Consider the following 27352-nt stretch of genomic DNA (forward strand, 5'->3'; position numbering starts at 1 on the left):
CTGATTATGCTGTGGTGTATAAGGTGTCAAAGTTGAATACCTGTAGGAGGATACAAGACAACTTCGCCAAAATTTCTAGTTGATGTGATGAATGACAGCTATCTCTAAATGTAGAAAAGTAACAAAATAATGTGGATGAATAGGAAAAACAAATCTTTCTTGTTCAGATACAGCATTCGTAGTGTCCTGCTTAATGCAGTCACATCATTTAAATATCTGAGAGTAAAGTTCTAAGCTATAAGAAATGGAATGAGTGTGTGAGGAGTGTGGTAAGGAAAGCGCATGGTCGATGGTTCATCTGTAAAGGAGACTGCTTGTAGGATGCTGGTGGAACCTGTTCTTAAGTACTGCCTGAGTATTTGGGATCCATATTTCAGAAGTGGGCTGCCGAATTTGTTACCAGTAGGTTCCAACAACACGTAAATGTTACAGGGATGCTTCAGGAACTCAAATGGGAATCCCTGGAGGAAAGGAAAAATTCTTTTTGAGAACACTATTGAGAAAATTTAGAGAATCAGTATTTGAAACTGGCTGCTGAACAATTCTGCTGCCACCAACATACATTGTACGTAAGGACCACGAAGATAAAATACAAGAAATTATGGCACATATGGAAGCGTAGAGGTAGTCTCTGTTTGCTAGTGGAGGAGGAAAGGAAATTACAAGTGCTATACAGCGGCTTGCGTAATATCTATGTAGAAACGGTCGTATATCACTGTCCCCTGTCCCATGCAAATTATAAAATAGCATGGTGGGTTCCATTGCCTCTTTCCCACTATCTCTCTTGAGGCCACTGACACATGCGTCACTGCGGCAAAAAACTTTTATTTCCTACCATCTGTTACACTCATAATGGCATATTTTGCCTCTGCATTCATTCTCACTGTATTTATTTTTACTGTGTACTCAAGTAGGCAGCCCTGGAGTTCCGTCCTAAGTTTGACAGACCCTTACTTCTCTTTGGACCACCTCTATTACCATTCCTGTATCCTTGTCTGTGACCTACACCTCCCCTACCACCATTCTGGCTACCTCTATTAAGCCCATCAATTTTTCATGGCTGGTAGCACTATATTTACATACGACCCACTGATCTACATTCAAAACACTTTATATTCAAAGAAATACACATCTTCAACCCCTCCCCCCTCAATCTCCAGTATCGTATTCCAGTAGGGAAATCTTTAGGCACCCCTGCACATACATCCGCAGCTCATGGTCCAGTCGCTAGCATTGTTGCCTTTGGACACGGTGTCCCGGGTTTGATTCCCGGCTGGATTGGGGATTTTCTCTGCTTGGGGACTGGGTGTTTGTGTTGTCCTCCTCCTCCTCCTCCTCCTCCTCATCATCATCATCATCATCATCATCCTCATCATCATCATCATTTGTGACAGTGGCTAGATTGGACTGTGTAAAAATACACAGCTATTTCTTGCAGATATTTCTGATACCAGACATCTCAGAAAAGCATCGAGTGCTCAATGCTGGGCCTCGTGCAGCACAGCTTTGTGTGTCTTGTTCTTCTGCGATAACTCATAGGTGTGAACATTCAACTTCCTAATAATCCACGAAGTCCTCCATCTGTATTACCACACCTATAACCTTGACAATTCTGCTCTCTGTACCATTGTTTTAACCTATGTCTCAGTTGATCAAAACTCTCTTCATTACGTAATGTTTCTGTACATCTGACAAACAACTTCACTTCCACTGTCAAATGTAACCTCGCAAACTGCAATCTGCTTACCTCAACAAACCAATGCCGATGACTTGAGATCTTCCACAAATACTACCACATCCTCTGACACCCAAGCAGAGAAGGGAAAAACAAGATTAGCAGTAGAGTCATTCAATGTCAGTTCAACCACTTTTGAGAAAATGTTCCAGCTGATAGTCTCAGATTTGGCTGAAATTTAGCACACCAATGCTACCAGGTGTGTACCACTCATGTACAAAATTTTAAGTTCCCCTTCCAATTAGTTCCAGAATTATGGCTTGTGAAAGAAGGTGGCATGACCCGGAAATTGCAACCTGCATCTGACAATCTATCTTCATACCCAACTTCAGGTCTTAATAACTATGGAACTATTCTGCACAGTCCAGTGAAATTTTTACAACCCAGTAACATCCACTTAGAGAACACACTCTATGGATCAAAACACCAACAACATTCTTCTGAGGGAAAATAAAAAATTCCAAAATGTGATTAAAAAAATGAAATACGTTAAAAGGTACATATTGTAGGTGCCCTCTAGGCCAAATATAATTCACTCAAACACGGTTGTTTTTTTTTTTTTTGGTAAGCTGAATGTGGCCTAAACACACACAGAACTCATGATGCCCATATCACTCACACAAACAGAGTTACGTGCACACGAAAATACAAAAATTTGAAAAATTACCTGAAAAACATGGATTTTCTAAGTAGGGTAGCACAGAAGGGACAAGTGATATCCAAGCCAAATTTCACACACTGCATAAGTAGATCATAATATAATATGTGGCAAAATTTCAATTTGTTATTGCAAAGAATTTGTGTACAATTAAAGTTGACAGAGATGCATTTGGTTACATTTCTTTTAACACGATTTAGCAAGTAATAGTGATGATGCAGACAGCTTGTTTCTGATAAAGCTGCAGCAATTGTTGGGAACCATTAGGCAACAGAAAGTTAAATAATGGTAGTTTTCAAGGACAGAATGAGTCATTATTAGGCAGGAACAACAAAGGAAACAAGCAACAATTACAGGTTACTCATGTTTTTAAGATTCTAGTTGAAACTGGACAGTACTGTTGTGGAAAGTGGGTAGGAGGCAGAAGAGTGTACTAGTGGTGTTTTTGTTCAAACAAGTTGCAGTATTGGTAGAGCACAAGCATCTGAATTTCATAAAAACAACATATGGAACAAAATGTGGCATTCGCTTTGTACTGTATGATCTGGGTGAATCGGACCATGATTTGTTGCTATGGAGATCCGGGATACATCCTGTGGGCACAAGAAGTACAGTTCAAGGAAACTTTAGTGTTTGTTATCATCATATGAAAGTGTTTCTGGATAAGTATTCTTTCCTACAAAGAAGTTGTTTTGATCCATTTCGGATTCGTAAGAAGACAGTGAGTGAAATGTAGCCTCAGAGACATTGATATAAAATCAGTATTGAAAGTGAATCAGTGCATGGGACTTCACATGAGACCAGGACAATAGTTATGTTCTAGGTGTCTTACACTGCTAAAAAATGAAGAATATTCTCATAATTTACATGACAGTGACGAAGAGTATCAGCCACCTACAACCACAGTGGATGAGAAATTAAATACTTCAGTGACTGCTCTTGGTTTGTCTCCCATGAAGACACACAAAGTTGGGAAAAGAGACAGGCCCAGCTATGGTAGAAGAAAACTACAAGAAGCTCAAATGGAATTAAAAAACAAAATACCTGACACACTAATGGTGGAAGAGGAAGAGCTATCTGCTCCAAACGAACAGAAATCATGCCAGAAATGCTCTGATTTGGACAACATTGTGCATGATTTGAAAGAAAAATGTACCATACTCACACGCCAGAAAAAAGTAGCTATTCTTACCCTTGCACCTTCCAGTTGGTCTATTGACTACACTGCAAAGGAATTCAATGTTTCTACATATATGGCAAGGCAAGGTAGGAAAATAAAAGCAACCCAAGGAGTGCTTCCACAACTTCAGCAGGCTCAGGGTAAGCAACTGAGTTTCTTATAAACAATGGACACACATGAATCGCACAAGTCTTGAAACAAAGCAAAGTACAGTGGAAGATTTTGTTGAAATGTGTTGTCAAAAAACTGACAAACTGACCACACACAGCTTCACAGCAACAGCACAATCAGCTTATCTCCAGTTTTGTAAGGATAATTTGAAACAAGATGAAATTATAGTAATATTAGAATTTTCTGAAAATTATGCGTTTATAGTTCAAGATGCCATCCAAGGATATCATTGGGACAACAGCCAAGCTACTCTCCAGCCATTTGCGATTTACTATAGGGGTGAATCAGGTGATATGTCTGTCATGAACTTGTGCGTTTTTAGTGACTACTTAATTCATGATGCCATTGCAGTTCATGCCCACATTTGCACTGTGATGGCATATGTTGTAATGTCTCTTGCAGCGGTCTCTCCGCGATATTTTCAGAATTTTTTTATAAATTATATAACTCAGTACATAACTCGAAATAGCTCTTCTTATCTTACCGATTCCTAAACTTTAATATACGATGATTATCAATGCAAAGTAGTTTCAAGCCCTATTATTCCTTGGAGCATCCATTTACTCCATGGAATAGCTTGTCTGCTATCTATGTTTTCTCTTATGAAAAGAGGGATTCAGGTCTTGCCGATTAGCCGGGAGAGAACAAAGATGTATATGTATGTATTGTTGAGCTAGTCGCCATCTTGATGAGATTCTGTATGAGAAGGAATTTAGTACATGAACTAAACTAAAGTAAGTGTGTTCGCGTATTATTTAACTGATTAGTGTTGACAGTGTCTGCTTACAACACTGTGTTGCACGGGATCAGTGGGGAACGTCTGATTTACACTGGACGAACCTGCCGTTTTGTATGCTCAAGATATCCAGCTTATTACTTTCAATAAATAGGCTAACGTGGTCTTACCAGCAGATCTTCAGTCTTTCCCATGTGATCACCGAAAGTTAATAATTATTACAAATGTTTTCAGGAGATCGACTGACAATTTTCGCCACACCGAGACTTCGAAATTGCTTCACTGCCTTACAGAATTTAAGTTAAGCTCAATTTAATCAGGATAGAACAGTATTGAACTGTGTGAATGTGATAAGCCTGCTTTGTGAATGAAAATCCCTTAATATATGCATGGTTTTTACTATCCTGACCAGTGAAGCTAAATCAGGCCGGTGTGAGAGAGGTTTTTAAATTTTAGATCCCCCAAAATATTAAAATGTGAAAAACAGGCTGCCTCACATACATTTTGCGAAATACTTCAGTGATGGGGCAGCTAGTCAGTACAAAAACTGTAAAAGTCTCAAAAATATATGCATGCATTACCATATTTTCAGATTCACACAGGATGGAATTTTTTCGCAACAAGTCATGGTAAAAATGTGTGTGATGGTATTGGTGCTATCATTAAGCGCATGGCCTCACAAGCTAGTCTGCAGCACCCTACAGGAGGTCACATTCTAACACCTCTTCAATTATTTACCTGGGTACAGAAAAAATATCTCTGGCATACAATCATTCTATGTTTCGAAAGATGAGGTGAAACCAGTCAAAGAGTTGCTAAAAAGCAGACTAGAACACGTTAAAACTGTTGCAGGCACAAAGAGAAATCATCACTTCTCTCCAGCGGACTCTGACAATGTGCAGATGAGCAGACTGTCTGGTTATAACTGTATGTTCATGCACAACATGTGTCTTCACAGTGCTTCTGACTCAGGATTCAGAAGCAAAAGCAGCAACATACAACCAGGTTGCTATGTTATTGCTGTTTATGATGACGAATGGTACTTAGGATCATTGGCTACGTTTGGCAGACAGGTGTTGGATTCCTTTTGAACATATTCTTACAACAGTTCCAGTTCATACCACAGTGTCAGGAAGACAGTACAATTTGCCACTCAATGTACAGAATACACAGTAGCTAAAGTGTGGGAGAACTTCTGTTGGAAGCACAATCGACTGGTTTTTAGCAGTTAAGGTGCAGTGAACATTAATGATAGGTTGTGTTAATCTGTCTGTATGTTGTTGCTTAGTGATTAAACAGTTGTGGGAGAGGATAAGAAGAGGCAGAACAGTTTACGATATGTTTTTACAAAACTGTGTTGTGGAACAATGGCCACATCACCAAATACACATGTCAACTTCCATTATACACAAATGCCTTGCAATAACATGCTGAAATTTTGAGATATCTATCATTATGGTCTACTTATGAAATGTGTGAAATTTGGCTTGGATACCACTTGTCCCTTTTGTGCTACCACACTTAGAAAATCCATGTTTTTCAGGTACTTTTTCAAATTTTTATATTTTTGTGTGCATGTAACTCAGTTTTTGTGACTGATATGGGCATGATGAGTTATGTGTGTGTTTAGGCCACATTAAGCTTACCACAAAAAATTTATACCGTTTTTGAGTGAATTGTATTTGCCGTAGAGGGCACCTTTTAACGTATTACATTTTTTAAATCACATTTTGGAATTTTTTATTTTCCCTCAGAAATATGTTGTTGGTGTTTTGATTCATGGAGTGTGTTTTCTAAATGGATGTTACTGGGTTGTAAAAATTTCACTGGACTGTATGGAATAGTTCCAAAGTTATTAAGGCCTGAAATTGGGTCTGAAGATAGATTGCCAGATGCGGGTTGCAATTTCTGGGTCACGCCACCTTCTTTCATAAGTCATAATTCTGGAACTAATTGGCAGGGGAAACTAATACTTTGTTCACGAGTGTTCCACACATGGTAGAATTAGTGTAATGAATTTCAGTCAAATCTGAGACTGAGCTGGAGACCCCGGTTGAACTGACATGGAATGACCCAGTAGCCGTATTCACCCCAAGAACCTGAGACATTGGCAGTTCTATTTTGTGATCCGTATGTTTCTCGATTCTTCTTCATTAATACATTATTTACAATCACATTATCAACTGTGCATGCCGCTTGCATTCCACATGATAGTTGCATTCCTGACTGAGGTACTGGACTTAGCAGTTCTGTGTGTGTGAGGTGTGTTTGCTTGTTTGTGTGTGTGTGTGTGTGTGTGTGTGTGTTTTACTGTTGAACACTTTGGCTGTGTGTGTGTTTTACTGTTGAACACTTTGGCTGAAAGCTATATGTGAGTGTCTTTTAATTGTACCTGTCTGCAACTTAACATGTCTTCTCTACGGTAAGTAGCAATGTATCTTTTTGTACATAGTTAACATAACTAATTTAGATAGAACAGGTGTTGCAGAGTACTTTATCCACCTACTTCTTATACCTAATTGTGAAGCACCTGGACTCATCACTCTGTCTAACTGTGCATCAAAATGATTAAATATAAAGCAATTCACTGCAACCAAATCAGCACAAGGGGCAGAGTGCCCAAGCAAATTACACTGAGTACAATGCTTATGCACAAACACTCATCTTTAGAACTCCACTTAAACTGTAGTAAGTCAGCTGGTCTTGCAAAGGTAACCCTCGTATAATTATGTCCCTTAAACTATCACCACACAAGAGCAAAAGCTATTGTCACTCGCCCTAATGATGATACTGTGGGCTGTGGCTCTGATGATGCTGTCAGAGTGGCACCCCTCCACTGCTGACTGTAATCCCTCTTGACACTAATCGGTAATTTCAGAATAGTGGTGACAGATTGGAGGGCATCCACGGCAAATACTGTTAACAATCACCAAGAACTCTATTGTTTTGGTACATGTCGTAATGAGGTAGGCTTGGATGCCTCACCTCTCTGACCTGACCTGGAGCTGATGAATGGGGAACGGTGTCTGCCAGGTGCTGTTGGGCTGGCATCTTGCACTGCTGAGGCTGGCAACCTCTGTAGGCTACAGATATTGACATCAGCAATGTGTCATGTCATGCTGCAGTGGCGCCTCTCTCGGTAGATGGCCTCTCGGCTTTGCATGCAGCTGCATTGGTAGCATGAGGAGACTCACATGCGCTGCTTCCCTCAACATTGTGTAGGCCCGGTGGTCCCTCACTTTGCTTGCATCACCACCTGAAGACGGCAGTGCTCTCGGACAGTAGTCAGCTGACAGCTGGCATTGTGGTGCCAAGCCCCACTAGGAACTCAGGGACCATGTGGCAGGCACAGACAGCACATTGGTAGTGCTGAGACACCAAGTGCAGGTGGCAGGCGTAATCCAGACTCAAGCCCATGGCTGTTGCTGGTTTAGCCCAGTCGTCTCACTGACTAGTGTCACTCTGGCGTTATGGTGGTACTGCTGGTTTCCAGTGATGACAAATGTTCTCTGCCTTAAAATCTGTACTTATTTACGTGCCTCCAGTCCCCATTTGTTTCAATAATGCCTAGTCAGATTGCCAAAAAAAGATACTAGTCGTGGTGTGGTGACACCACCATTCTTGGTACACTGTTACGGCAGTACAGCACGGTTTATTACTGAGCACAGATATCTTTGCTGCACAATCTGCTGACTTGTCTGTTATTGTGACCCGCATGTTACCACACTTTTGGCTACTGACCTGCATATGTTAATGCAGTGCTCTATTGCACTTTTCCTTATTTTTGTTAAAGACTAATAATTTTCCAGCTGAAGGCTGGGTCGTGCTACAACAGTATTAAGGACCTTACACATATCTCCATTTTTAGGGTCCCATATAAATGGAACCCTTAGAGGATCTCTGGTTGTCTGTCTGTCTGACTGTTAAGACCCCTTTTTCTCAGGAACAGATAAAGGAAACCAGTTGAAATTTATACAAGGTCCTAAGGTTTACTGTCCCTTTTGCAATACGTGGCCGAACTACCCCAAATGGGGCCTCCCGGCCAACAATGCCATACAATCCTTTCATTTTTCATTATTATTACTATTATTATTATTATTATTTTCATTATAATAATATACTTAATTAAGTTTGTACAGGATCCTCAGAGCACCAGTCCTACTCGCACTGGTCCAGTTTTTATTTTTTGTATATACAGCCGCTCTCCCTTTGTTGTTACTAGTTTACTGTTGGCCAGTTTACTAGTATTAAAGATTGGCATGTGAAGATACCAGATCACCTTGCACTACATGCTAATTTTAAATTTGTGGAACCATGTGAACAGGAAGTATTAAAGGCAGTACGTTTGTTACAAAACAATTATTTATCTGGTTGGAATAGCATATGTGTTTAAAAGAAATCTTAAAACCACTTAAATATTGTACTAATTGATGCATTATGGGGAAAAAGTACCATAAAAATTGAGTACAGTCTACTCAGTGTATGAGAAGAAAAATTAGTTATAAGCCTCCAGTTATAGAAAAATTCTCATAATCTCTTCATTTGGTAAGATATTGAATTTTTTGTGGTGTCTTGAGTATAGAGCCTTTTCCACTAGACACAAATTGCCTATAAAATCGTAGTATAATTTTACAAATGAACAAATAAGGCCACTACAGTTGGACAGTTCTTTCATGAAGTGCATGGTGTGTTAATACACGTGTGTATCATGATATATTGTGTTATTTCGAATTTCTGCGAGTGGTGCAGAACGCTGTCACTATATCTTCAATTGTAAACTTAATTTGTGCTTTTTAGAAACTTTTGGCCACATAATCCTCATTCAAAACCAATTATTCTCTAATTTCATCATATATTTAAGTGAGAAAAAGTGTATTTTCTAGAACTTTTGTAATTTGAGTTGTGCATAACCTCGTTTGTAGTAAACTGGCATTTGTGATTTATTGTCACTGTAAATAACATTAGTGTCCTCTTTTAACAAGAGTGTGTATTGTCTATATTTATTGTAAATTAATACTGTTTTCTAATTTGTTCGTGAACATGACCTGAAAAATGTTTCAGAGAAACAATAAATTTTGTGCTACAGTTTTCTGTTCTCATAATAGATGTTGTGGCTGTTAAGTGTTTCAGTTCTAAAAGGCGACCAGACCCATAAATGAAGAATCAGCAAGCGTAGTTTAAAGTTATATAGCCCGCGTCACATATGATGGCACTTTCGTGCATAGAGGCAGAGTTGTAAGGAAGCTTGGAGGGATGAGAATTGCACACATGCGGCAGCAGAGACCTGGCAAACTAAGTCCATGTTGCCAAACAGTGTTTCTGCAGACAAGAATCTGGTTCATTCTGCTATGGTCCTTTGTATTATACATTCAAATCTATGAGGGGAATAATAAATCTTAAAGCCGATTTCAGTTAATCATCATGAGAGAAATATTACTTTGTGTCTTAAAGATGTAGTAGCATCCACTGCTCCGTAGATTTAGTCTGCATAATGTTGGGAGGCGAGAACAGCTGACACAGCTTTGTGAAGACATGAAGTACGATTTTCCTCAAAATGACAATTGTCGAACAACAAGACCATTGAAATTGTGTGCAATAATTATCATTTACTGTGATTTGAACTATATTGTAGGTAAATACTTAATACACAACAAAATTAACTTCAAGGACAAACAAAAATCATATTTGCTTGATAACTGCTTGCATTCAGTAGAATTTTTAAAAATGTGTATAAGTTTACTGGTAGAAGAGGCTATTGTAAAAATGGTCAGTAAGTTGTCATATTTACCGCTGTCAACAGGCATTCTGGGTGTAAACTAACTCATTTGACATTACAGTGAGAGATCGCATTTGTAATACATTGAACAAGCAAACAATTAACCATCAGCTACAAATATATCCATGGAATGCTAACCAATAACATAAAAAACCACCGATATCTTGACAACTGATAGTTACTGTCATTTTAAGGCATTTTCCAGCTCGTGCCTTGAAAATGTCAGTGGTTTACATGTGGAAATACTAGACTTTTTTATCCAGCCGCATTCTCGCATGTTATCAGAGCATACAACATGCTTTGAGATGCTCAACTTCTCCTTCGGCAGTATGTTGAATTATAGTCTGCATAGTTCATAGGATGCAAAGTCATAATAAATAAAGCTAGTATGCTCTGTTTACTATGTATGTAAGTGACATGTTGACAAACATATTTTTTAAACCACCAGATTTTAAAACTAAAAAATATTATTACTTTACTTTGTTCCAAAGTCTACATTGCAATACCATCATCACTGGTATTTGAGTCTGTTTCCGAACTGTCTGATTGTAAATTTATGATGACAGGTTCAAGGCTTATATCCATCATCACTTCTTTGTCAAATTATTCTTTCTGAAACTTTTCAGCGTGTTGCATAGACTGTGCCCACACTGAAGGGGTGTGTTGTCCATCGCCTCATGCACAGGCGTTTCAGTTTCTGCTATCTTGAATGTTTTATTTTTTTCTCCCACATAGCCTTTGCCCTTTGCTCAAATCAATTCCATGGGGCTATACTGACAGTGACACATGGATAAATGCAAAACTGTGTGACCCATTCCCATGCAACGACATCAAGTTTGTACATTCTGTCGCACGAATTTTATAAATTAATGAGCTGCAGAAGACCAGCACAAGTCTGGTTTACACTATGTGAAGTATATCTATTTTTAAGCCAAGGAAAAAATCCACATTCTGGTGTTTGTACTTGGTGTTTCTCTGTAGCAGTTGAATTATAACTGTCAATGACCCACTTCAAAGCAAGGTTTGACAAGAATTTTGAACCACGTCATGAAACTGACAACGTTGATTTCCGAATGGTAGTCATTCCTGTTTTTCTTACACCTAAATACAAGATTACGTTCAGGAACAAAACCAGAAGAGCCAGCATACAGAATAATTATCTGAGAAACTATTCCTATGAGAACTTTAAAACCAATAGTATCATCACTCATTTTCCCACAGATCTTCCTAGAATGATCCCGATTGACCCATGTTTCATCAAGGTAGTACACTGCTAAACTATCTCCTTCTTGTGTATCTTTATATGGGATGTAGCTCGTGGTGCACCTGTGTCACTTCTTTGAAATGAAAACTCTCTTCCTAACATATTTGGAACCAATGTCTTCTAAATTTTTTTACATTTACAGAGTACTTACCTATGAAGCCAGTTTTCTTGTGCATAACCGTAACAAGGTTTTGTGATGTCAGGCATTCACCATTCACATGGAGCACTATAAAACATCATTCTTAAAACTGTCCATTTGTGTTGCAGATTTCTTGCAATTTCGATTGTTTCCAGGTGACATGAAACCAATTTTTTTCTATGGTTTGTACAGCTCTTGCTGACACCACATGCTTCTGCAGTCTGTTCTTGTGTCTTCAGACATTGGTAGACTTACTTTCAAATTCATGTATGAGAAAGTTATAAATGCGGTAAATAATCCCTCTTGCCTGCTTATGAAGCACTTCATGTGCATTGCCATCACCTGACTTTTTTAATCGTACTAAATCATTTGCAGGTACACATTCACAGCTATACTGCTACATGAGAAACACTGACAGTTGAATGAATAATTCTGTTGTTGTGAAGTATGGCAACAGAGTTGAGGCAGGAGCGGGATTTTCGCTGTCTAGCTGTAACTCACTGTTAGCCGCTAAGGAAAGAGAGTGAATACTATTGGCTGCCAGTGGCTAATGATGGGCTGCCTTCCTACATGACAAGGACTTTAATTTACTGTTCTGTAATGTATTGCACCAAACACAATGCAGTCTCACTGTGTTTGCTGTTCTCCACCATGGGACGAATCAGTTGCTGTTCATAAGCAGCTGGAAGTTGCTCTCACTGCTTTCAAGCAACTGGAAGCTGCTGTGAAAGAGTTTGTTGAGAGGGCTAGTGAGAGTCATGTACCGGAGATACCAAATGTACCTCAGGCACTATCCTCTCATGTGGACCGTGTGTCTTCTGCAGGAGATACAGGATCTGTCATTACTCATCCACTTGACTGTGAGTGGTGTGTCAGTGATTGGGGGCTTCCTGTACAGGGAAGAAAGGGACCAGGGAGAGCTCAGGATGCTACAACCAACACAAGATTAAGGTGCTGTCTTCCACTGAAACTGATACTGAGTCAATAAAAACCACTTCACCTGTTGGCAGATGTGCTGATTGTGTGTCAAGGGGGCAGACACAAAAGGGAAGAGGTCTGTTAATCATTAGTAGTTCAAATGAATGGTGAATAGTTATCCCTAAGTGAAGTGGCAGCAAAGGATGGAAAAGAACACCATGTGCAACCAATGTGTAAGACTGGGAGGCTCATTTAGCATGCTGAAGATACAATTCTTGTAGCCATTGAGGAACAGGGTATAATGAACTGCACATTGTTGCACACATTGAGACCAATGATGCCTGTCATCTAGGCTCTAAGGTCATTCTTTGATTTTCCAGTGACTGGCAGAGAAGGTTGAAAATACCAGTCTTGCTCATGGAGTTTCAACAAAGCTTACAATCTGTTGAGGGGAAGGCTTGAACCAGAAACTATGGAGGTTTGGTGACAAGCTGGACTGTGACTTCCTAGACTTAAGCCATGGATTTGAGAACTGTAGGGTACCCCCTAAATGGGTCAGATGTGCACTACACATCGCAGTCTGCTACCCAGATAGATGACTGTGTGTGAGGTGCACACAAGATTTTTTATATTAAGTGACTCTGCTTCCATCCCAGATATTGATAGCTGTAGGATAGCTGGAAGTATCAGTGCGGGGTCCAAAGAAATTCTCCTTCACATTTGAGAGTATTAAAATCCTCTTGGTTAACTGTTGAAGCATTCACAACAAAGTTTTGGATGTAATATAGAAATTTATAAATGAAAGATTGTAATTAAATAAAATCTGCAGGTACTATCTTAATGACTTTAAATAATGAGTATGATAGTAGAAGTACTTTTGAGAATGCAGTATATTTCTGCAAAACACTTATTGGTGTCGATGGTCCAGCAGTTAAATAAAATATAAGTTGAATAACAGGGAAACAGTAGATTCCTACTTCACATAATTAGTTATGAACAACAACATAGCTCGTGAGATATTCACTTCCAAACGCTTACTACGTCTTCACTGCAGAAGCCACGGAAATTTCACAAGTACACAAGTCGGAACTGTGAAGTATTTCTACCTATCACGATCACGCGCAAACTGCTCCACTCCTCAAGTCTTTCCAGCAACTGTGCGTCCGCGCGCCTTCACGTCCAGCACTCCCCATGGCCTGTGTGACTCTCCCTCGCGCCGCCCTGTTCAGAGCTACCCGTGTCCTCTCCGGAAATGATGCTTCTCCCCAACCTCCATACATCTCTCTTAGTAACGAGCACTGTGATTGGCTAGAGCACTCCCTCCACGTCTACAAGCCAACATACACTCACAAACATATTGAAACACATGTGAAGTACTGGATTTACGTTTAAATAGCTTGAAATTAAGTAAATATTCCTACGGATGGACCATAAACACGCTCTAACTCACATTATTAAATACATAAACAAATTAAAGCAACATATATCAAAGGAATAGCAACAAAAGGTAGGCCAGTAGCCTAATGTCTCTGAGCTTTCTAAAACACAGTAAATATTTAACCAATTTCTTCATGAATAGTATGTATCAGATATAAACAAAGACATAGATGAATAAATATATTTATAAGCATGCTGCTACCATTTTTTCGTGTCACTGTGGAGTACTTCTGGCCTGACGCAATCAATAGTAATCGGCCACTTCGACCTCCAGTGCGATCGGGCTGGACTCCTCTTGCTTCAGCCAACATCTGGCACCACGTGGTCAGCCTGCCGAGCGGCCCACCTGCCGAGTGTCCCATGTGACCATGTCAATTCCGAACTTAGAATATTTTCAGGACGTCACAATTTGCCCGTTACCTCACAATATGGATGATACAGGAATTGTAACTGAGGATAGCAGAGCCATGACAGAAAAAGCTGAAGATCATTTTTACTAGTGTGTGTGAGTACTTCTCTAGTTTGTGTGTCACACAACTGCAGAGACAAGTGATATAGGTATTAAAGTCAGTGTTGTTGCAAAACAGCTGAAATAACTAAAACTGAACAAGGTCCCTGAACCTGACAGAATCCCATTCAAATTTTATACAATAATTACTGCAGTGTTATGCCCTTTTATAACCAAAATATACAGGGTTATTACAAATGATTGAAGTGATTTCACAGCTCTACAATAACTTTATTATTTGAGATATTTTCACAATGCTTTGCACACACATACAAAAACTCAAAAAGTTTTTTTAGGCATTCACAAATGTTCGATATGTGCCCCTTTAGTGATTCGGCAGGCATCAAGCCGATAATCAGGTTCCTCCCACACTCGGCGCAGCATGTCCCCATCAATGAGTTCGAAAGCATTGTTGATGCGAGCTCACAGTTCTGGCACGTTTCTTGGTAGAGGAGGTTTAAACACTGAATCTTTCACATCACTATGCGTGAAACTTGCCCGCACGCGTTCAACCGTTTATTCGCTCACTGCAGGCCGACCCGTTGATTTCCCCTTACAGAGGCATCCAGAAGCTTTAAATTGCGCATACCATCGCTGAATGGAGTTAGCAGTTGGTGGATCTTTGTTGAACTTCGTCCTGAAGTGTCATTGCACTGTTATGACTGACTGATGTGAATGCATTTCAAGCACGACATACGCTTTCTCGGCTCCTGTCGCCATTTTGTCTCACTGCGCTCTCGAGCGCTCTGGTGGCAGAAACCTGAAGTGCGGCTTCAGCCGAACAAAACTTTATGAGTTTTTCTACGTATCTGTAGTGTGTCGTGACCATATGTCAATGAATGGAGCTACAGTGAATTTATGAAATCGCTTCAATCATTTGTAATAGCCCTGTACTATAGATTCCATGAATAAAAGGCCGTCCACAGTGATTAGAAGAAATCACAGCTTTCACATATCCACAAAAGGTAGCAGAAATAATCCACCACAGTGCAACTCGGCATTTTCATGTCAACAAATCATTGAAAGATGTGAAAGAAGTACTAAGTCACAGATGATAAATTATCCTTGGTTTACATTTTATATTCTGCTTGTCCTTTTTCCCATATCAGTGAGGGGTTTTAATATTTTTGAAACTTTAAGAGTCTTAAATAATCTTATAATATAATGATGCTGGTGAGGGTGAGAGTAGGGCCTAACTTATCAGGATCTGTAAGAAGCTGAATCCAATAATGTGAGGTGAATCTAGATAAATTTAAACTCAGTGCCTGACTAAAGGACAGTCATGGCTCTAATGAACAGCTAGGTTGACACGTTTCAGCTGAGGACAATGTTGCACGACAGGAGGTACATTTTGCTTTTGCCTTAGAAAAGAGTCAGTAATTCCAAGGCACCAGAAATATGACAACCTTGTGATTAGTCTATCATGGGACCATTTTGAGTATGGATGTGTGCTCATGTAGTGAAACAGTCTCTAAGAATATGACAACATTTATATCAAGACTATAATAGATGGGAGTTAGTGTTTCACTTCAAGTGGATGTAAACTATCAGTGTACAAATCCTGCTGTTAATAAGTCCAACTACCAAACCCTACCAGAATGAGAGAGAAACAAGACATGAAATCTAGAGTTGCTTTTTGTATCAAGATTTACTCTGTGCCTGAAGAAATGATCACTAGTTCCAAATGCCACAGATCTAGAGTTGTTTTGTAAGCATCTAATGACTTCCATAGTATGACCTTATGTATATATTGTGGAATTTTCCTGTTTTTACTTTATAATTTTGTCTCATGTTTGTAAAATGTATTCCATAATAAGAAATCAAGACCTTACTTCTGTCGTGGTATACCTTCAGCTGTATTCTTTGTTGAGACACTGAGGCCTAGACATAATTGACTGATGGCAGTTCATACCTTGCTGCAATATCATCAGTCAGTTACGTTTTATCCTCAGTGTCTTGAAATGAACAAAATTAGTGTACCACTATTGAAATAAGGTCTTCAAATTTAGACAACTTCAAACTCTGTCTTTGTCCATTGCTCTCTTCTCTTTAAAGAAACTTGAGTTTTCTTTCTTCATGAATAATATTTATATTTAGTAATACTGTATGAATATATTATTTCCGGTATTATAATTTCCAAAATAGTGATGTACAGGTCATATACATCTACAGAGTGGCAAGTTAAGTGTTTATCTTTTTCTGTATTTTTCTTGTAGTATATTTATTAAAATTTTTGTTTCTTTTTCTGTCAAGTTATTCAATCTCATGTTTTTGTAAGGGTGAATTGATTCAGTCTGTAGTGCAATAGTTGTGCACTGGACAGCCAGCTACATAGCTCATTAACACATCAGTGTGCTTTGGTGATACATCAGAAGGGTAGCAAGTTGCATATCTAGGAGGCTGTCTGCTTTTGTAGTATACTCCTTCAGTTAGTCTTGTTAGGATGGTTAAGATGTGTGCATGCTGAGTGCGGATACAGGAGGAACTGGCCGCAGTTTGCGAACAGCTGAATGCGCTTTTGTCTATGGTCAGTCACTTTCAGGTTGCTGCCTTGGGCTGTAGCGGTGGTGGAGAATCTAGCTCATCATATGGAACATTCAGGTGTCACTTGTTTTGCCCAAGGGCTCTGCTTCTGAGGCACCTCCTAGCGTACCCGATACAGTGGATTCTCTCTCACAGCAGGGTGAGTGCCAATGGTAAGGCGTTCGCGTTGATTGAGGCAGAGGATCAATGTGGATACTAGGCACCTGGCCTTGCCGATTCACCCTGTGAGTGGACAGGTGGCTGCTCCTTCAGCAGGGTCTAAGCAGTGTACTGGTTGTTCCCTATCTCGTTTCTTGATAACTGAATGATGTGGAATCTTTCGCGGTATATTGTGGTAGGACCACATTCGCACCACGTGTATGTAATTGAGAATAGTACGAGTAGTTCCAGCACAATTTCAGCAAGGCTTATTTATTAGTAGCTGCTGAAAGATTACACACTGCAGATCTCGTTTGTCTAGGGGTTTCGTCTGCAAAACATTACTCTAACAAGCATGGTCTGGGTTTTCTCCTTGTTTGAAATAAACACTACCGGATTCGAATTACTTTCGGCTAAAAATAATATTTATTCGTACTTTTTGTTTAGTCACTACAATATTTTCACTACGAACATTGATACTCTAAAAATGCATTATACTGTACTGGTAACGTAAACACGTCCATGTCCCTCCAATACTGACAAAGAAGTGGCGGGCAAGCCAACATGTGCCAGGAAGTTGCAGACATTCCTGCATTCCAGATTCTTTGGTCTTCTGACCTTAATACACTCCAAAGACACATATAAATAAATACATATAAATATACAACATTTATCATCTCAAACAAATCCATTATTTATCATAAAAGAAAATATTCATAAATAAATAAATTAAACGCATTGTATGGCAACATAATGAAGTTACCTTAACTCTCTACTGTGGGCATCGTACTTTTCGCATGAGATAAAGTTTATCTCTGACAGTTAATTACATTACAGCAGGCACATTGGGGCAGGGAGAGGGGGGGGGGGGGGTGTTACTGGTTATCGAGAGCTCCAACGTTAGGCGTGTTATGGAGCGCCTTGGCAGATAGCATTTAGGGCTGCTGGAAAGAAAGCCAATGTGCACGCAGTATGTCTGACGGGGGGCCTTATCCAAGATGTGGAGGTGGCCTTGCCTGCGGTTATCGAGCGTGCAGGGTGCAGTCGTTTGCAACTTGTGACTCATGTCGGCACCAACGATACCTGTCACATGGGTTCTGAGGCCATCCTCAGTTCACACAGGCTGCTGGCAGAGGTGGCTTTGTGTGCGGGGTGCAAGCAGAGCTTGCAATTTGCAACAACGTTCTCAGAATTGGTTGGGATCCTTTGATTGGAGCCGAGTGGAGGGTCTCAACCAAAGGCTTCGTTGACTCTGTACTGGTCTTGGCAGTGAATTTCTAGACCTCTGTTATGGTGTGGGGATTTATAGGATTCACCTTGATAGGTCAGGAATGCACTACACAAAGGAAGCAACTACTCAGGTCACAGAGTACTTGTGGAGTGCATGTGAGGGTTTTTCAGGCTGCTGTGATGAACACTCACCAGTTGATACGCAGCAGGGGAAGTCAGAGCAGACTGCATTCAGAGTAAAGACACTTCAACTGTCAAAACTGTGTCAGTAAACTGTCGAAGTATCTGTAATAAAGTTCCCAAATTTACTGCCCTCCAGGAAAGTTCTCCCACTCAAATTACTCTTGGGACCAAGAGCCGGCTGAAATCCGAAGCGGAAAGCTCTGAGATACTTGGCGAGGCGTGGAATCTCTATTGCAAAGACATCAGGAGGGGGTGTTCATTACAGTTGACAAAAATGTTCTTTCTATTGAGGTCGAAGTTGAGTGTGGCAGTGAAGTTATCTAGTTGCATGTAACAGGTGTAAATGAAACCAAGTTAATTGTTGGGTGATTTTACTGGCCACCTAACTCCACTGGGACAGTTCTAGAATCATTGAAAGGAGGTCTATGGTCAGTAGTGCGTAAATATCCAGCTCATGCAATACTTGTTGGAGGCAACTTTAACCTACCGAGTATAGACTGAAATGTCTGTGGATTCATTGCAGGGGGTACAGACAGACAGTCATACAAAATACTTTTGAACACTTTTCTGGAAACTGTCTTGAGCAGCTAGCTTGGCTGCCCACGTGCAATGGAAATATCTTAGATATTCCAGACCTTATCAACAATGTCAATATAGAAAGAAGGATTAGCAATCATGATATGATCATAGCAGCTATGGTTACAAAAGTTAATAAATTAGTCAAGTGGGCTAGGAGAGTGTTTCTGCTAGATAGTGAATTGAAATCACTTAGTTCCAGTAAGATGGATAGAGAAGAATTATGGGCTAAGTGTAAGCAGATTTTAAATCATGGTCTAGAGAGTTATGTGCCTAGAAAGCAGGTAATGCATGAATAAGACTCACCATGGTTTAATAATGAAATTTGAAAGATGCTGAGGAAGCAGAGGCTGTTGCACCCTCGGTTCAAAAGAGAATGCACAAATGATGACAAGCAAAGGTTGGTAGAGATTTGTGCATCTTTGAAAAGATCTTCGTGTGGAGCATACAACTACTATCAGCGTCACACCTGAGCAAAAGATCTGGCAGAGAATCTGAGAAAATTCTGGTCCTATGTAAAATCACTGGGTGGGTCTAAGGCTTCCATTCAGTCCCTTGTTGTCCAGTCTGGAGTGGCAATTGAAGATAACAGAACAAAAGCTGAAGTTTCAAATTTCACTTTCAACAAATCATTCATGCAGGAAAATCATACAAACATACTTTCATACAATCATCAGACAGATTCTCATATGGATGACATAGTAATAAGCATCCCTGGCATAGAGAAACAACTGAAAGATTTGAAGCTAATAGATCACCAGGTCCGGATGGAATCCCAATTCCGTTTTACAAAGAATACTCTATGGCATTGGCCCCAAACCTTGCCTGCATTTATTGTGAATCTCTCACCCAGCACAAAGTCCCAATCGACTAGAAAAAAGCACAGGTGATTCCATTGTATAAGAAGGGTAAAAGAATAGACCAGCAAAATTACAGACGAATATCCCTGATTTTGGTTTCCTGCAGAATCCTTGAAAATATCCTCAGTTCGAATATAATCAACTTCCTTGAGATTGAGAACTTTATGTCCATGAATCAGCATAGATTTAGAAAGCATCACTTCTGCAGTACTCGACTTGCAATTTTCTCAAGTGAAATACTGTGAACTATGAGTGAAGGGCAACAGGCAGATGCCATATTTCTAGATTTCCGGAAGGCATTTAACATGGTGCATCATTGCAAGCTGTTAACAAAGGTACAAACATACGGAATAAGTTCACAGGTATGCGAGTGGCTCAAAGACTTCTTAAGCAATAGAACCCATTATGTTGTCCTCGACAGCGAGTGTTCATCAGAGTCAAGTGTATCATCAGGAGTGGCCTGGGGAAGTGTGATAGGACTGCTATTGCTCCCTATATACATAAATGATTTGGCAAACAGGATGGGCAGCAATCTGCAGTTGTTTGCTGATGGTGTATGGTAAGGTGTCGAAGCTGAGTGACTGTAGGAAGATACAAGACAATTTAGACAAAATATCAAGTTGGTGTGATGACAGCTATCTCTAAATGTGGATAAATATAAGTTAATGTGCAGGAGTAGGTAGAACAAACCTGCAACTTTCAGATACAGTATTACTAGTGACCTGGTCGACGCAGTCAAGTGTTTAAATATCTGGGCATAATGTTGCAAAGCTATATAAACTGGAATGAGCATATGAGAACTGTGGTAGGGAAGGTGAATGGTTGACTTTGGTTTATTGGGAGAATTTTAGAAAAGAGTGGTTCACCTGTAAAGGAGACCGCATGTAGGACACTGGTGCAACCTATTCGTGAGCACTACCCAAGTGTGTGGGATCCATACCAGGATGGATTGAAGGAAGACATTAAAGCAATTCAGAGGCTGGCTGTGAGATTTGTTGCTGGTAGGTTCAGACAACACGTAAGTGATACGGAGATGCTTTGGGAACTCAGATGGAAATCCATAGAGGAAAGGCAATGTTCTTTTCAAGAAACACTATTAAGATAATTTAGAGAACCGGCATTTGGAGCTGACTGCCGAACAATTCTGCTGCAGCCAACATACATTGCAAGTAAGGAACATGAAGATAAGATATGAGAAATTAGGGCTCATACGGAGCCATATAGGCAGTCGTTTTTCCATTACTCTATTTGCAAGTGGAACGGGAAAAGAAATGACTGGTAGTGGTATGGGTTACTCTCTGCCATGCACATGCAGTGGCTTGTGGAGTATCAATGTAGATGTAGATCACAATAGTTTATTTGTAATTCAGTTTAACTGATTTTCCCTTTTTTTTTTTAAGGTTCCAGATCCGCGGTATCCATTTTTAGGAGTCCACTTTACACCCCGAATGGATGGCAGTGTATGGCTTGGACCAAATGCTATCCTTGCATTTAAACGGGAAGGCTACAGGTATGCAATATGTTAGAGCATAGCAATAGTATTCTGTGTTTGATATAATTAAATATTATACTTGCTTGTGTCCTCAGTGGTGTAAAATCATTAGATTAATTCTGAGATGTTGCATATGGTAAATTTAATATCAGGGAGAGAAATTGCATTGATTCAAGGTGAGTTATGCATCCCACAGGTAATGTTAGACCTTCATCAGTGCTATTTCATTTGTGCAACATTGTTCTTGGCACTTTTAAGACTAGTGTCAATGATGTATTTCATTGCTGCTGTAATTGGTGTGTGTGTGTGTGTGTGTGTGTGTGCGTGCGTGCGTGTGCGTGTGTGTGTGTGTGTGTGTGTGTGTGTGTGTGTGTGTGTGTGTGTGTGTGTGAGAGAGAGAGAGAGAGAACATTTAAATGATTTATATTTATTTTTCAAGGTGGAAAGATTTTGACTGGAAGGAGTTAAAAGAGGTTTTAGCATATCCCGGATTTAGAAAACTGGCATTTAAATATCTTGGGTTTGGTAGCAAAGAGATGCTAAAGTCAGCATTCCCTTTCCTCCAAGTGAAAGAGCTGCAGAAGTACATACCAGAAATTACATTTTCTGATGTTGAAAGGTATGTATGTCCTATTAAAATATATTCTTAGAAAACAAAAATTGAGTAATTTTGGAATTTTGTTAAAATCTTGAGTAATTTTCAACTTTTAAAATAAAACGAATTGTCCTGAATTGCCTATTATCATAAAAGTAAAAAAGAAGAAGCAGGAGAAGACAAAGAGCTCAATACAGCCACTGTACAGTGAGATCTATGTATTTTAAAACAGAGCTTTGAGCACTGGTGTGCAGTGTTAGTAATCTGATATCACTTCATGTCCATTTCTTGCTAGTTGTCTAAATGAAACTAAAACAAAACTCTATACAGTTTAAAATTGTATATGGCATCAGTATTCAAACCCAAACTTCCACTTAAATAGAAATACAATCCAGATTTTAGTTCTCTGTGACAAACTGTTCTAATTTGTGTAAATTTCATTCCAGTCTGCAGTCCCCCCCTGAGAAAAAAATTCATTCTGCAATGAATCTTAAGCCTATTGTTTAGTTACCCCCATCATACTTATTCATTTATTCACCAACCAGGTGATTCAGACTACCATCTGCTTTTGTTATGATTGGTCAAGGATATCACTGTGAGTAAGCAAATGGATAGGTTGTACTGGAATGTATGGAATCTAAGAATTGCTGCAAATCCAGTTGTCATACCATCTCCTCTTCTGAACTGTAGGTATTGGCAGGAGGGCTACAACTAAAAGTAAATCACAGAAAGTCATTCAAGCAAATAATATTGCTCATCTGTAAAGTAGTTACACTGATTATTTCTGTAAGTGTCTTGACCTTAAAAATTTAACCATAACTTTGCATTCTATTAGGCAGTAGCATTCACTTTTTACTGGTTTCTCATCACAATATAGATATGTTTGAAGTAACGTGTGTAGTCTCTCCATACACATTTCTTGTTTCATCAGAGTAGATAGGTGATTATATAAAATGGAAAATTCAATTCAGAAAAATATGTTAAACTCAGATCTTGTGATTCTAACAATCATAAGTGTGTAAATATTTAACACTTTTTGAAAGTGCCCAAGTAGTTTTCATGTCACTGTGGCACTTGTTGTTGTTGTTGATGATGATGATGATGATAATGATGATGATGTCGATGTCTTCAGCCCAAAAACTGGTATGATGCAGCTCTCTATGCTAGTCTGTTCTGCATGTTACCAAACTGACAATTCTGTGACATTTCAGGATATGGCCGGCCAGTGTGGCCGAGCGGTTCTAGGCGCTTCAGTCTGGAACTGCGCGACTGCTATGGTCGCAGGTTCGAATCCTGCCTCGGGTATGGATGTTTGTGATGTCCTTAGGTTAGTTAGGTTTAAGTAGTTCTAAGTTCTAGGGGACTGATGACCTCAGAAGTTAAGTCCCATAGTGCTCAGAGCCATTTGAACCATTTTTTTCAGGATATCTCCTATCGATTGGACCCTTCTTTTAATTGAGCTCTGAAATAAATTTATTTTCTCCACCAATTCGATTCAGTAGTTTCTCGTCAGTTATCTGATCTATCCAAGTATAACTTTCAGCATTCTTCTGTAGCACCACATTTCAAAAGTGGCGTCCCTTTTTTTTGTCTGTATTATTTTATCACCCATGTTTCACTCCTGTAAAAGGCTACAATCGAGGCACATTCTTTCAAATCCTGTCCATATGCTTCGCCCACATCAACTTATTACATTAGTTGTGTTTGATGCTTTACAACATGCTGTGGTTTTAATACCAGTTGGGTCTTATGTATATACGAGTTCTCATGATATGACACATTTCATGCAATTGAAGTTGTGTTATACCTGAGGATGTTTAGTTGTCTGACTGAAACTGGTTGTTTATAAAAAAGTGACAGTTGTTGTGAAAATCATAAATTGTCACAAATATTTAAAAAAAGACTTCCAAACATTTACATTTGTATTTGATGTTAACAAATTTCTCTTTTTCAATAATACACTCCTTGCTATTGGCAGTCTACATTTTATATCCCCTCTGCTTTGGCCATAATCACTTATTTTTCATCCTAAATAATAAAAACACATCTACCTCTTTTAGTGTCTCATTTCTTAATCTAATTCCCTAAGAATCACCTGATTTAACTTGATTACATCCAGTTACCCTTCAGTCAACTTTTGTTGATGTTGATCTTGTAATCTCATTTCAAGAAACTGTCCATTCCATTGAATAGTTCTTCTAAGTCCTCTACTACTGTCTCCAACAGAATTACTCCAACATTGGCAAACTTCAAAGATTTTATTTCTTCGTCATGAGCTTTAATTCCCTTTCCAGATTTTTCCTTCATGTTCTTCACAGCTTGGTTAAGGTACAGATTGAATAATCCTTGGGATAGGTCACAACCCTGTCCCATTTTCTCTCAACTACTGCCTCTCTTTCATGTCCTCTGAGCCTTGTGACTTCAGCCTGGTTGCTTTACAGTTTGTAAATAACAATTTACTCCTTGTAGTTTGTCAAATCAGTATTGTCAAAAGCTTTCTAACCATGGCTTTGGTAATATTCACACCGGTCAGCACCTGCCTTTCTTGGAACTGTTACATTCTTCTTGAAGTATTTTGCTCATTTGGTACATCTTGTATACCAAGTGGAATTTTATTATCATGGATGGACCTCTCAAGGATCTCAACAACTCTGGCGGAATGTCATCTATTCCAGAGGCCTCCTTTTGACTTAATTCTTTCAGGGCCCTGTCTAATTCTTCTTACAGTATCATATTTCCCATCCCATCTTCATTTACTTCCTCTTATCTTTCCATAATATTGTGTTGTGTTCAAATTTGTTTACTTCCACCTTTCAGGATTTTGGATGGGGGGGAGGGGGGGGGGCAATGCTCGTCTTATCCTCAATATTCTAGTAAAGCCACACATGCTCCCCTGTGTTGTTCTAAATGTCAAGCATCTCAGGGAGCTCAGCAATCGTTTACTGGGTATGGATTTCCTAATGAAGTAGTAAGTGGCAGGTGCCGCCATTCTGCTGTCGTCGTAAGCTCTGGGCATTTTTCAGTGACCACTGTGTGGCATGGTGGTGGAATGTTGTGTATCACAGGCAAGGGGGATCAAGAGGACATTACAAACCTCTATAAAAAAATTCCCCAATCTTGCGGGAGTGCTATTTGCCAGTGGTGTGGAACAGTTGCTAGTGGGCACCCTCTGTGGATCCTGCTGCACATCTTTTGTAAAGGCTTACCCAGATATACGAGGCTCTGTCTGGGTGAAGTGCTTTTTCTGTAACTACTTTTGGCTGATTGGCTGGAACCCTTGAAGGTACTAAGTGGTTGTATAATGGAACATTACTGGTCAAAGCAGCTATATCACAGCAAGCCACTTGCTTCCTCAAGTCAAAACTTTTGAGTACCGTATTTACTCGAATCTAAGCCGCACTCGAATCTAAGCCGCACCTTAAAAATGAGACTCGAAATAAAGGAAAAAATAATTTCCCGAATCTAAGCCGCAGCTGAAATTTGAGACTCGAAATTCAAGGGGAGAGAAAAGTTTTAGGCCGCACCTCCAAATCGAAACAAAGTTGGTCCATTGTAATATGAGACAGAATTCAGGTCGAATGAATGACGATACAGCTACAGTAGTTTGGTTCGAGCCGTAAGCTTAGCAGTTAAGCTTTACCAGGTAGCCATTGCTATGCGTCAGGCGCTCCGTCCTTATTTATGTGGGTACCCCTCGTTTTTCACATGCTTCGTCTGGTTTGAATTGATTGCTTATTTTTCTTTGATCTGATAATTGCCGTTCTCTTTGTTATAGGTGTTTTCGGCACTCTAAGCTGAAAATGCATTACTGTACTGTGTCATGCATTGTTTGTCGCATTCCGATAATGAATGTTCACGACCTGTCGCCGCTCGCGGCATGGTTTGCTTTTGTGCGTGCTACCGCCACTTACAATTTAAAAAAAAAAAGAGAGAGTAATTGTCTCAGTAGCGAAACAATGGCAAGATACTGCTATTTGTTGTTATTTACACTGCTGCTTTCTTTGATAATGATCAACAAGAACCAAATAATAAACTGAGTATGATAGAAGATGTTCTGAACGAGAGTTTGGCGAAAATTTTTCTCCGTTTGAAAATCTTTGCAGACGCCTCTTTAGTACATTATTTTCTGTACAGAAATTAGGGTCATCTTAGATTTAAAAATCTAGTCAATTGCCCTTCATTTCTGACTGTATCACTATTAGGCATAAGAATAATACGAATATGAACATGACATATGTGTATACTTCCGCGTTTGTGTTGTCTCACTCTAGTTTCGTAGTTTATTAGGCGGACAGGATTTAAATGAGATAGCAGCAAACACGAAAGAATACGTGGCAAAATGTTTATATTCGTATTATTCTTATGGTGAAGAGAATACTGCATGTGATTCAGAATTCACAAAAGTTCCCATTAGCAACCATCTCTTCTCACAGGTAGAAAAAAAATCAGAACGTAGAATTGGCCATACTGACAAACATCGCAAACTGTCTTGCCAGTCGGATTTTCGTAGTACACTGAAAAGCTGCTACATTCGAAGATGAACAATATGGAATTTGTATTTACTTCATTGGATAATGTATGAAAATGCAGTGGTCGAAATTCGGGGCGGAGAAAAAAGCTCGTCTTCCACCTTTTTTTTTTAATTTATTTACTGACGCAGAGGTTTTGGCGCCAGTATTTGTCTTTGTGCCTGTAAAGCATGCCTGTGTAGCGCTACATGTATTCGACGGCAGAAGTTAGTTGTGGCGGCACCTACCAACATATTTCAGAACTTCCGCTTACTTTGCACTTGATTCTAAGCCGCAGGCGGTTTTTTGGATTACAAAAACCGGAAAAAAAGTGCGGCTTAGATTCGAGTAAATACGGTAAGTGTCCTATTGAGGTTGCACTGAACTGCACCTTTTGCTACAGTCAGGCAGTAGTAACATGCAGTGACAGCTTGCATATGGACACTACAGAGCTTAAGGAGGAGCGGACAGATAACAAAGGGGTCATTGAAGTGTGAAAAGTAATGCATGATCAGAGTGGAACACTGTCAAAATCAAAATTTTTTACATTGCTGTCCAGTTGGCTGATTTTGCCAGATTACATTAAAGCAGGCTTCATAAGACTAAAAGTCAGACCATACTTCCCCAACCCCATGACGTGTTTCACATACCATAAACTCAGGCAAACCACTGTGGAATATAAAAATCAAGCTATGTGTGGTAAG

At 39.5% G+C, this 27352-nt stretch overlaps 1 protein-coding gene across 1 annotated transcript in view; it reads left to right on the top strand.

The window, feature by feature from the left end:
* Positions 1–27352, top strand: part of LOC124619714 (L-2-hydroxyglutarate dehydrogenase, mitochondrial) — a 98901-nt gene that overhangs the window by 57511 nt on the left and 14038 nt on the right. Inside the window, exons 5-6 of the mRNA XM_047146274.1 lie at positions 21454–21563; positions 21985–22164. Coding sequence (XP_047002230.1) covers positions 21454–21563; positions 21985–22164 — 290 coding nt within the window. The remainder of the gene's footprint in view (positions 1–21453; positions 21564–21984; positions 22165–27352) is intronic.

This window comes from Schistocerca americana, chromosome 6, assembly GCF_021461395.2.
Source record: "Schistocerca americana isolate TAMUIC-IGC-003095 chromosome 6, iqSchAmer2.1, whole genome shotgun sequence".
NCBI classification, from domain to species: Eukaryota; Metazoa; Arthropoda; class Insecta; order Orthoptera; family Acrididae; genus Schistocerca; species Schistocerca americana.